This window comes from Anguilla rostrata, chromosome 14 (genome assembly GCF_018555375.3).
Source record: "Anguilla rostrata isolate EN2019 chromosome 14, ASM1855537v3, whole genome shotgun sequence".
Classification (NCBI taxonomy): Eukaryota; Metazoa; Chordata; class Actinopteri; order Anguilliformes; family Anguillidae; genus Anguilla; species Anguilla rostrata.
The window spans coordinates 35,235,129-35,247,829 of NC_057946.1; the positions used below are offsets into that span (position 1 = coordinate 35,235,129).

Genomic DNA, 12,701 nt, shown 5'->3' on the forward strand with positions numbered 1-12,701 from the left:
GCAGCACTTCTAACCTCACCATTTCCCTTCCCTGGGGCAACACTTCAGAACATTCACTATACAAATGTCTACACTGGGAAGCTACAACTCACCTTAAAGCGTTCAGGACTGAGTACAGTGCAGGGTTTACTTATTAAACATCCATCAATCCTGTATTAATGATCTGCAGTCAGTGTTATGCCCCTGCGTGACAGTGTGAACTCTAACTGCCCGTAGACAGTAAAACAGGGAAAACGGTGTGCAGTTAGGCTGGCATGACTCCGAGCAGAGGTCAAAGGTGGTTTTTTTTCAGGATTCGGTGCTGAGGTCAGCCCCATTCAGAGACTCCACAGCTGCGGTATGTTTTCCTGCACGGTCATTTCGGGACACGTGGTGGGCCGCGGGCCGCAGAAGGAGCACGGGGCTGTGTGTTAGCGGGGGGGTGAAACGGATGAAAAGGCCGGCTGGACTGCGGGAGCGGGCGCGGCGGGGGCGGGGCTTACCTTGCGGCCGTCGCTGGCATGGCAGTTGACATTTAACGGGGTAAGCAGGGCCATGAGCTTCTCTTCATTCCCACTCCTGCGGCAAAACAGTATCTCATAAAGCACAGGAGACACTTTACACAGAACTCACTGCATTAACCAGAGGATATACTTTACACTGAACTCACTGCATTAACCAGAGGATAAACTTTACACTGAACTCACTGCATTAACCAGAGAGGACAGACTTTACACTGAACTCACTGCATTAACCAGAGGGGACAGACTTTACACTGAACTCACTGCATTAACCAGAGGGGACACACTTTACACTGAACACACTGCATTAACCAGAGGATATACTTTACACTGAACACACTGCATTAACCAGAGGATATACTTTACACTGAACTCACTGCATTAACCAGAGAGGATACACTTTACACTGAACTCACTGCATTAACCAGAGGGGACAGACTTTACACTGAACTCACTGCATTAACCAGAGGGGACAGACTTTACACTGAACTCACTGCATTAACCAGAGGGGACAGACTTTACACTGAACTCACTGCATTAACCAGAGGGACACACTTTACACTGAACTCACTGCATTAATCAGAGGATATACTTTACACTGAACTCACTGCATTAACCAGAGGATATACTTTACACTCAACTCACTGCATTAACCAGAGAGGATATACTTTACACTCAACTCACTGCATTAACCAGAGAGGACATGAACTTTACACTGAACTCACTGCATTAACCAGAGGGGACAGACTTTACACTGAACTCACTGCATTAACCAGAGGGGATAGACTTTACACTGAACTCACTGCATTAACCAGAGGGGACAGACTTTACACTGAACTCACTGCATTAACCAGAGGATATACTTTACACTGAACTCACTGCATTAACCAGAGAGGATATACTTTATACTGAACACACTGCATTAACCAGAGGGGACAGACTTTACACTGAACACACTGCATTAACTAGAGAGGATATACTTTACACTGAACACACTGCATTAACCAGAGGGGACAGACTTTACACTGAACACACTGCATTAACTAGAGAGGATATACTTTACACTGAACTCACTGCATTAACCAGAGGGGACACAGTTTACACTGAACTCACTGCATTAACCAGAGGATATACTTTACACTGAACTCACTGCATTAACCAGAGAGGATATACTTTACACTGAACTCACTGCATTAACCAGAGGATACACTTTACACTGAACACACTGCATTAACCAGAGGGGACAGACTTTACACTGAACACACTGCATTAACCAGAGGATATACTTTACACTGAACTCACTGCATTAATCAGAGGATATACTTTACACTGAACTCACTGCATTAACCAGAGAGGACAGACTTTACACTGAACTCACTGCATTAACCAGAGGATACACTTTACACTGAACACACTGCATTAACCAGAGGGGACAGACTTTACACTGAACACACTGCATTAACCAGAGGGGACACACTTTACAATACACACACACACACACTAACCAGAGAGGACACAGTTTACACTGCACAAACACACGCACATCAGACTAAAACAGAACGAAGCAGAGAGTGACAGGAGGGAGGAGGGGTGGGGGAGGTCCAGGTGAATCACTGCATGAACAGAGGAGCGATTATGTTCGGACCGACTGCACATTTTCTAATGCATTAACCAAGTAGGTTACCCTTTGAGGTAACTGCAAAGCACAGCGTGCGTACCAGGCGGACCAGAGCTTTAGCCTGAACAGCCTGCATTAACGTCCGGGGATGCACTACTGTCTGCCCCGTGGTAACGCCAGACGCTGCTTACCAGAGGCAGGACAGACTCCTCTACACTGCCACTGCCTTAAAGAGCTTACTGCCACTTTCACTGCAACCTCACTGCATTACCGGGTGTGCCGTTTGCACTGCATGCAATGCCCTGCCACTCAGCTCCACCAAAACAGAACAGGAGGCCAAGGAAGGTGACAGGGGCAGAGCAGGAGCGGTGTGCGGGGACGTGCCAGGTGCCCGTTCACTGGCATGCGCGGGCCGTACGGGAGACCGCGGGATTAAAGCCAGACGCGCTCGGAGACTCCGGCCCATCGCTCTTCCTCATGCCTTTTCCCATGCTTCCTCCCTCTTCATCGGTGGAAGCGAGGAGATAGACGGTGTGGGGGGGCGGGGAGGGGCCGGTGAGAGCGTGTGCGCGCAGGCGCGCACGGGTCCGGGGACGCCACACTGTCCTTCTGCTCCCTGTCCTTCCGGCGGTACCGCTTCTGAGAGACGCTGGTTTAAGAGCTAGGCGGCACTCACCATAAATCACTGGCCCCAATAAAGCCAAAGACTTCCCACTCAGCCAATAAGAGTTACTCAACCCACTGATCACGTGGGTGTGCTTTCTGGATTTTCAAGTGCATAATGCCCCCCTTCACTCACCCCCCCAGATAAAAGAAAAAGGCTGGATGTGAGGAGGCATCAAGGTGAGGTCTGAAACACGCAGAGCTGTGTCTGAAGGACTCCTTCATCCCCGTTTCCCCAGCCTCATACCTGGGCTAGCTGTAGCTGCCAGGAGCGGCTGCACTGCGTGATCTGGCCAGAGGGGGGAGGTATGGCTGAATCTCGTAACCCTGTGTCATCCCCAGTGACTGGCTCCCCCCAATGGCCTTCATGTGATGGAAATGACCAACAAATCCTTAGAACTGGTCTATATCAAAAAGTCATAAGGCAGAAAGAGGGAGGCTGCCACACTTATAGAGCAGGATATGAGGTAAGATGCTCATTTAATCTGTGAGCTCATTTTCATGTGGACTCTGTAGTCATTCAGGGATTTATTTAATGAAGTCTTTCTTGTCTTGTCTTGTCTTGCTGTTGTAGTCATGACATGAACGTGAGTTTCCGAACGCCTTCCTCCAGAAAATGTAGTTTTGTCCATGATCTGACCCGAGATCGGGCTTTGTTCCATTCAGCCTAACTGTACAGAGAGAGCAGAGGACGTGGACAGGAGCACTGAACTCCACCAACCTCTGAGCCCCACAGAGGCCTTCTCAAAACTGCTTTCTTTCAGAACATCCGTTTGCTTCTGGAGGGAGGTCCACAATGCCACTTCCAGAGACCACAATCCCTTTATTAGTGATCTAATAATATCAAACCTCATCCAGAAACAGCCATTTCTTTCTTAGCCACACAAGTGAGTCTTATCCAGGAGCCACAACCCCATCATTAGCAACACGATACGATCGAGTCCGATCCAGAAGCCGCAAGCTCTTCATTAGCGATACGAGAGGGTCTTATTCAGAAACCGCAAGCTCTTTATTAGCAATATGATACAAGCGTATCTGTTCCAGAAAGCATAATCCTTTCATTAACCGTATGATATCTTATCTAGAAACTATAACCGCTTTACCTGCAGTAAGAACACATCTTATCCAGGAATGGCAACCCCCTTATTCGTGTTACGACACAACCGTGTCTTCTCAGAGGAAACACATTTTGTTTGCCTCAACGGAGCATCTAAACTCTGAATGGGAGAGATTCCACCTGAGCAGTCGGTCCAGTCCGCCGACGCGGAGCCGACGCGGGGCCTACGCGGGGCCTACGCGGGGCCTACGCGGGGCCTGCATGGCGCGGGCCCTCCGCGGGCCTCCTCTCCCTCCTCCACGGAGCGGCTGGGTTCAGGGACGCTAGCGGCACCCTTTAGCGCTCGCACGCGCTCAGAGCACAGAGCGTCCCTTCAGCCAGCCCCCGGCAGCTCCACACGCCACAGCACCTGTGTGCCTTAAGCGGGGGGACCACAGAGAGGGGAGGAGGAGAGAGAGGGGAGGAGGAGGAGGAGGAGAGGAGAGGAGGAGCAGGGGGGAGGAGGCATGCGGTCGCTACTCACCTCGCTGCTTCCAGGAGTTCGTCCTTCTTGTATTCACCTAGGTGGTTGCAGAAAATCATGGTGTCAGAGGCGGGCAGGGCGAGGCGCACGCAGCAGCAGCGGGAGCCGGACCAGGATGCCAGAGCTGCGGCGCTACATTCAGCAGGGCTTCAGCTCCCGCGTGCACGCGTACACACACACACACTCACACACACTCACACACAAACACAAACACGGGAACACTGCGCGCCTGGCAAAGGAGCCTGCCTGCTCCCTCTCTCTCTCTCTTTCTCTCTCCCCCGCTCCCTCTCCCTCTCTCTCTCTCTCCTCCCCCTCGTTGCTTAGCGCACACCCCTTCGGGTGATGTAAGAGTGACGTGGGGCCGTCAGTGTCTGCAGCATCTCTGCTGTCGTGGAGACGGCTGGCAAATTGATGCAGATTTGCGTCGGGTCCTCAAATTAAAACGGCTCTCCCCCCTCACCCAGAGAGCCAACCACGGCACCGGCACCCTCCCCTCTCTCCTCCCCTCATTCAGTCAGCCAATCACAGTGCTGATAGCCTCCCCTTCGCCCCCCCTCTCACCCAGACAGCCAATCGCAGCACTGATAGCCTTCCTCTTCCCCCCTCACCCAGGCAGCCAATCACAGCGCCTCACCCCCTTCTTTCTTTCTTTATTTTATGTTTGCATGGGAGGAGCGATTGCCGTGATAACAGAAGCGGATTAAATAAATAATAAACAGGAGCCTGGCTCTCCCCTCCCCCTCCTAGCCAGCCTGCCTCCCAGACTGCCAGACACAAACAGCACAAAACCAGGGATGAGCCCCCATCACAGCCCAAGCCCCACCCCCCTGCATACGCTCTCTCCCTCTCCCTGTCCCTGTCACTGTCCTCCCCTCCCTTCCTCTCGCTCTCTCTCTCTCTCTCTCTCCCACTCCCTCTGTTGATGAAAGGACCGGAGCACAAAAGGGGGGAGGGACATCCTAAAGCTCTGGGTAGATGTGGCATGGGGGACGGGGGGGATTGGGGGGGTACAGACCAGGCCGATGGCATCATTCAGGAGCCGCGTGCGGATGACAAAAATATCAAAATAAAGGGGGGTTTGCTGACAAGCTGCCAGAGCTTCTAACAGGGTGGGCTTCACGCACGGGGGTCTCTGGCTAAACCGTAACCCTGGCGACCCGGCGTCTCCACGAGCGACACGCACCGACAGACCAATGATACGACCGATTCCTCACAAAACACCTCAACCGGAGGCAGGGGGGAATTGGGCATGTCACAACCGCAGCCGCTGCCAGAGCTCCTGCGCTCTCCGACTCCCAGCAGCAGGAGAAAGCGTTCAGCGGTAATCAGAGCTGTATTTCCCCGAGTAATCAGGAAAAATGAGCCGCCGGCGAGCGGCTCCCCGATGCCCGTCACCTCTCACAGCGGTCAGACCGGGGGAGAGGTGCGCTGCGTCTCAGTCCCAAACGGGAGGGGGGTCCCCGGCCAGCGGAGCGAGCGCCTGACCCACGGCCAGCCGAGCCCCCGCAGTCCCAGGACGGCGCTGCTCATAAGGTGTCCGATCGACCCGGGAGAAGCTTCCCCTGCCGTCCAGCGCTGTTACTGACAGGGACAGGACAACAGATGGGCTGGCCTGAGTGATCACTGCCTCAGAGGCCGTTAACAAGAAGCCCATCAACACGGACCAGCTCTCAGTCAGCGTCAACGCTACAGCTACTCCCCACACCTCAGCACTGCACAGAGCATTACAGCACTGCACAGCCTGCCATTCTAACTGCACTGCACAGAGCCCTGCCATTCTAACTGCCTGTGTTACAGTACTGCACAGCCTGCCATTCTAACTGCCTGTGTTACAGTACTGCACAGAGCCCTGCCATTCTAACTGCACTGCACAGAGCATTACAGCACTGCACAGCCTGCCATTCTAACTGCCTGTGTTACAGTACTGCACAGCCTGCCATTCTAACTGCCTGTGTTACAGTACTGCACAGCCTGCCATTCTAACTGCCTGTGTTACAGTACTGCACAGAGCCCTGTCATTCTAGCTGCCTGTGTTACAGTACTGCACAGAGCCCTGCCATTCTAACTGCCTGTGTTACAGTACTGCACAGCCTGCCATTCTAACTGCCTGTGTTACAGGACTGCACAGAGCACTGCCATTCTAACTGCCTGTGTTACAGTACTGCACAGCCTGCCATTCTAACTGCCTGTGTTACAGTACTGCACAGAGCACTGCCATTCTAACTGCCTGTGTTACAGTACTGCACAGAGCCCCGCCATTCTAACTGCCTGTGTTACAGTACTGCACAGCCTGCCATTCTAACTTCCTGTGTTACAGCACTGCACAGAGCACTGCCATTCTAACTGCCTGTGTTACAGTACTGCACAGAGCCCTGCCATTCTAACTGCCTGTGTTACAGTACTGTGCAGAGCCCTGCCATTCTAACTGCCTGTGTTACAGTACTGCACAGCCTGCCATTCTAACTGCCTGTGTTACAGTACTGCACAGAGCCCTGCCATTCTAACTGCCTGTGTTACAGTACTGCACAGAGCCCTGCCATTCTAACTGCCTGTGTTACAGTACTGCACAGAGCACTGCCATTCTAACTGCCTGTGTTACAGTACTGCACAGAGCCCTGCCATTCTAACTGCCTGTGTTACAGTACTGCACAGAGCCCCGCCTGTGTTACTGTAGTTACAGAGATACAGAGAGAGGGAGAGAGATGAGTGACAGGGCTCTACGGTCCTGTGAATACAGGGAAAGTAAAAGGATGGGTGGGGTGTGGCGGTAAACAGCTACCATCAATCTCAGCTGTGCAACACAGAAATATGGCAGGCCCCTAACAGATCCCTTCCAAGCCCTCTCTCACCGTGCCTCTTCCTCCAGGCCCACCCCCCCCGTCTCGCTCAAATTCTAATTAAAATAGGCTTTGCTGGCATAAGTATCAAAAAATAAGTAACGGGGAAAAACACAAGTGGAAAAAGTGCTATCGGTCTCGTTAGCGTCTATAAAAGCCCAGCAAACCCTCAGTAAATATGGCCCTGAATGACTATTTGCATAACGAGACCCAGGCTGGTCGAGCAGGTCCGGCTCATCTTGAACTGCCGAATGAAGAGTGGAGATAATGACCTCGCAGATAACAGCCGCAGCTGGCGGATGGCTCTGAAGGTTGGCAGCTCACACCGAACAAAAACTTTTATTCCTGGAAATAGCAGCAGCTTAGACACTGATCGGATTCTCAGACAGCAGCTCATGAGAGAGGGACAGATCCGACCCAGGCCTCCACTCACCGCTCGAACACTTCCCTCCGTCTCAGAGCTTACGCCTGGACCACCTCAGACCCACCTTCGCTGAGCTCATGCGACTGCTCTGAAAATATTAGCTCTGTCCTGAGAAGTGGGCGGGTTTATGACTCTGAACGCCATGGCTTTTGCCAGGCTCACAGCAGGGAGATATACAGCCCGTGCGGCGGCGGGGCTGGCCCTGGCCTCGTTAAAGCACATCGCTGGAACAATTTATCATTCTTCATTCTGCAACATTGCGTGACTGCATCACGGCCTCCGCACATAACAAAAGAAAACAGAAACTGCAAAAGAAAAACAGCTGACTGCTGAGGTGTGTGGGTTGTCCACAGCTGACCTGGGCGGAGGGGGGAGTGTGGATTGTACAGCTGACTCCAGCAGCGCGTTCATTTCCGCCATTTCCTTATGTCCATCCGCCACCTGGAACAAAGCGTAGCTGCAGCGCACTCGAGCCGCTGCTGGGTTAATCCTAACTTCCTGTGAAGGCTGAAAGACCGGAATCTGATTAATGGATGTCCAGGATTCGGCATTGGCTGGGAAGGAAGTGTTGCCGTGGGAGCCGATAGGCTGATTGACGGATTCCAGCGACCCATGCCACGCTGAGCGCTACAGCATGAGAAAACGGGCTCTGGACACAACGTTCTGCTAACTTCCGGAGCGACAGGAATAGTCTGGCACTGCAGTAGAAGGTAAGCTTTAGCATTATCACGCGTTCAGGAGCTAACACAGGCAGAGGCTTTCAGCAGAGAAGGGTAGCAATGCCAGCCTTATCTACAACAGAGAGAAGGAAATATAATTGAGTTGTCAAGATTTATTCTTTTGAGAAAAAAACATTTCCATTTGCAGAAAACCATCAATCAGACACATAAAAAGGGGCCAATTTTTTTACTATTAATATTTATAGGGGTTGTTTCATTTAAGCCATTCACCGCTGATGGAAATGAGCCTTCTTTTTCTTATTTCAGAATAAACATTGCAAACAGGCCTGAACTCAGTTACCTATCCCACTGACTCAAACTTTTCCATTTTCATGTAAAAATTGAACTGATATGCAGGTCCGTCCCAATGATTGACGGTTTCCCGTTTAACTTCCAATTGGTTGTTGAATGTTACTTTTTTGAACTTTTCAGGAAATACAGGACAATATCACAAACTTTGATAAGTTTAGGACATTGCTCTTCTAAAATCACAGAGCATTTTCTCCAGTATAGGCTAGCCTGCACCACAACGCTCTCTGATAAGGCAAAAGCTCATTTGGAACCATTATCAGACATAACTGTAGCCTTTCTGCAGTCTGAAGAAGTGGGTGTTCAGTCTGAGATGGGCAGGGTTTCTGCTCTCCTGACCGTGGGAAGCTCATTCCACCTCCAGGAAGCCAGATCAGGGGAGCCAGATCAGACGGGAAACGCGACACGGAAGTGAAGGCAGACCGAGGGGCCAGGCACCCAGACACAGCATAATGGAGGGGCTGGGCTGGTGTGCAGGGTCTGATGATCTTCTGAAGATCAGTCAGTCAGTCAGTCAGACAGTAACAGTCCCTTTAGCTCAGAAAGTTAAATCAGGACTTAGGTTTTATACAGGACAGTGCAGATTGTCTCTGACAGACTAGTAAATAAGATTCATATGCGCTCATCCAACAATACATGTGAAATTTCTACCTTTTTCAATTAGTGCTAAGGGAGAGCACTGATTTTTTAAATGCTGTCATCATATAGCACTGAATCTCAATTGAAATGGGCTAGTACCAAAATGTGGTGCAAGAACTTAGTTCACACGACGGTCAACCTGGTCACGCTCACATAACCAATACAATTATGGGCCTGACAACTGAGGCTGCATTACCCTCAACTAACAACAGGTGGTCTAAGGGAGAATCGCTGCTTTGTTGTTTTGAACAGGCTTAATGACTTGCAAACCCCACTGCAGTAGTTTGGGCAGAGTAAACACGCATCCTTTTGAAAGGGCTCTTGTGTTGCAGGGGCGAGGCGGCTCGGCTCGAGAGCTCTGCTGCGTCCCGCGGCCGTGGCGAAGACGGCGAAGAGGCCGGGAAGGCCGGGAAGGCTGCCATGCGAGGGGCGGAAGGATCAGCACGACCCGCACGTTCCCGCTCAGGAGGCTCCTTCAGGAAAATAAGCAAACGCAGCTCAGGCTCTCTCTGCAGGTGTGAGCGCGCTCACAGGGAGCTCCAGAGAGCGACGGCGAACTGCGCTTACACAGTAGAGCGCTAACAGAACAGCACTGCGCTGCGCTACTTACACACTCACAATGAGCAGCATTACAGAATATACAGCAACAGAGCTGCGCTCCACAGCAGGACAACCAGGCACTGAAGAGATACAGAAGTGGCAAAAACAAACGCCTCATTAAAACAAAAGGTTTAAAATAAACTGCTAAATGGTGTTCCTAATTACATGTCAGCACGGGTAAGGTGGGCTGATATTTGTCACGGTTGCCAAACAGATAAATATTGCCACTACGACTGCACAGCAGATGATATGAGCTCACATTCAGGCGCCGAGACATTAAACGGCTTCAGAACCGCCAAATACCCCCACTGCATATGTACCAACAAAATGAAGGACAAGCTTACACTACGAGCTAACAAAATTCAGCAGACGTAACACCGTGTACTAACAAACCGAAGCACAAGCTGCCACTGCTTGCTAACAAAAGGAAATACAAGCTGCTACTGCATGCTAAGGAGACAGTGCCACACAAGCTGATATGACTCGCTACTGAAAGCTACGATTATGTTCTAATGAAGCTGAGCACAACATCAATGCAACGTCTGTGTCCACGCGAAGGAAAACCACAGAAGGAATTCGACTTTAAACTATTTTAAAGTGTATTCAGAGGGTTGGCCTGCAAAAAAAGAAAAAGGTCAGAAGTTTAAAAGGCTCAGAGTAGCCCACGCCTTACCCAAGAGGATCTATAACCCTTTTTAAGTGTGGGGCTGAGGGAGAATATGCAGTCAATGCATTATATGGGAATGAACTCTAAAACCCAGCACTGGAACAAGGCAAGCGGTATAAAAAAATACCAAACTCAGTTAAATCGGGGATGTGATTTCTGCTGATTAATCAGGAGTAAATATTCAAGTGATAAAGTAAAATATTATGAGCTCCAGAGATACTTAGTCTAAAAATGAGCAACTGAATTTAATTCAATTAACTTGGAAAATATTCTTCATATAGCTTAGTGCTCCCAAATTAAATTTAACATCCAGAAAAACTTTCACTTTATCGATCTAAATCGGTACAACTCCAGACCTGGAGAGCCGGTGTGCCCATTACTTTGGTGTCATATTTTACTACGCTATACATGCTACTGGTTGACTCCTATATCAGACCACAGTAAATGCATCTCATCAAGGACACACGAGCAGTCAGTAGCTGTAGATCAAGTCTAATGAATTAGCTAAGCACTAAGAGCAGAGGCTGGAGCGAAATCCCGAAACGGATCAGCAGACAGCGACAGAGCCGACCCGTTAGGATTCATCATCGTCTGTGAGGCAGCACTGCCTGCACCGGCTGCGATGTGAGATTTACTGCACGACGTTTCCGCGTTTTCTGCAAATACACTCGTGTGTTTTGCATTATGCGTTCGCCCCAGGCGTGCCCGTATCGAGGGCACTGTGCCAGGCCACTGTTTTACACAGCGCACGTTCAAACAGCTGAAGTCTTCCTCAGCGCTAGTCGGGCTAAGTGCTCAGTGCTGCCAGGTCTTCCTCAGCACTAGTCGGGCTAAGTGCTCAGTGCTGCCAGGTCTTCCTCAATGCTAGTCGGGCTAAGTGCTCAGCGCTGCCAGGTCTTCCTCAATGCTAGTCAGGCTAAGTGCTCAGTGCTGCCAGGTCTTCCTCAGCACTAGTCGGGCTAAGTGCTCAGCGCTGCCAGGTCTTCCTCAGCACTAATCGGTAAGTGCTCAGTGCTGCCAGGTCTTCCTCAGCACTAGTCGGGCTAAGTGCTCAGTGCTGCCAGGTCTTCCTCAGCGCTAGTCGGGCTAAGTGCTCAGTGCTGCCAGGTCTTCCTCAGCGCTAGTCGGGCTAAGTGCTCAGTGCTGCCAGGTCTTCCTCAGCACTAGTCGGGCTAAGTGCTCAGTGCTGCCAGGTCTTCCTCAGCACTAGTCGGGCTAAGTGCTCAGTGCTGCCAGGTCTTCCTCAGCACTAGTCGGGCTAAGTGCTCAGCGCTGCCAGGTCTTCCTCAGTGCTAGTCGGGCTAAGTGCTCAGTGCTGCCAGGTCTTCCTCAGCACTAGTCGGGCTAAGTGCTCAGTGCTGCCTAGGTCTTCTCCTCAGGCTGCATAGTCGGGCTAAGTGCTCAGCGCTGCCAGGTCTTCCTCAGCACTAGTCGGGCTAAGTGCTCAGTGCTAGCACAGAGTCTTGCTCCAGTCTCTCAGTAGTCGGGCTAAGTGCTCAGCGCTGCCAGGTCTTCCTCAATGCTAGTCAGGCTAAGTGCTCAGTGCTGCCAGGTCTTCCTCAGCACTAGTCGGGCTAAGTGCTCAGTGCTGCCAGGTCTTCCTCAGCGCTAGTCGGGCTAAGTGCTCAGTGCTGCCAGGTCTTCCTCAGCGCTAGTCGGGCTAAGTGCTCAGTGCTGCCAGGTCTTCCTCAGCGCTAGTCGGGCTAATAATTGTTAATATTTGGTCAAAACAATATTCCTGAGAGATTGAGAGATTTTATGGGATAATCTTATATGTATTAAATTCTTTTGTTTACAAGAAAAGTAAAAAATAAAATAAAAAAAACTTATCTCTGAAATAGTATCTCAAGGTATCATAATCATGCCAGTGGTTACTTGTTTTGTGATGACAGACCAATGTATATCATTAAGCAGGTACACAGTTGTACTTGAGCAAATCTGTACTCAGCTGGTTTTCAGTGGATTGGCTAGGATTTTGGCTTTGAATGGGCTACAAAGTGTCAATCAAATCTGGCGACACTGAAAGCGCTTCCCTGAAGGGCAAAGAGCTTCATCCAAGACACAAACCTGCAGCCCCACACGCAGTCTGTGCCTGTGTGTGCGTGTGCATGGCTGCCAGTGTTAATGCACAACCAGAAAGCCTAC

General features: G+C 50.8%; 1 protein-coding gene across 2 annotated transcripts in view; it reads right to left on the bottom strand.

Annotated features, from left to right (window-relative positions):
- tnksa (tankyrase, TRF1-interacting ankyrin-related ADP-ribose polymerase a) overlaps nt 1-12,701 on the bottom strand; it is a 135,951-nt gene that overhangs the window by 57,571 nt on the left and 65,679 nt on the right. For both annotated transcript variants that reach the window (XM_064308740.1, XM_064308739.1), the window contains exons 4-5: nt 4,362-4,398; nt 483-558 (exon numbers count right to left, since the gene is read on the bottom strand). In XM_064308740.1, the coding sequence (XP_064164810.1) occupies nt 483-558; nt 4,362-4,398 (113 nt within the window). The remainder of the gene's footprint in view (nt 1-482; nt 559-4,361; nt 4,399-12,701) is intronic.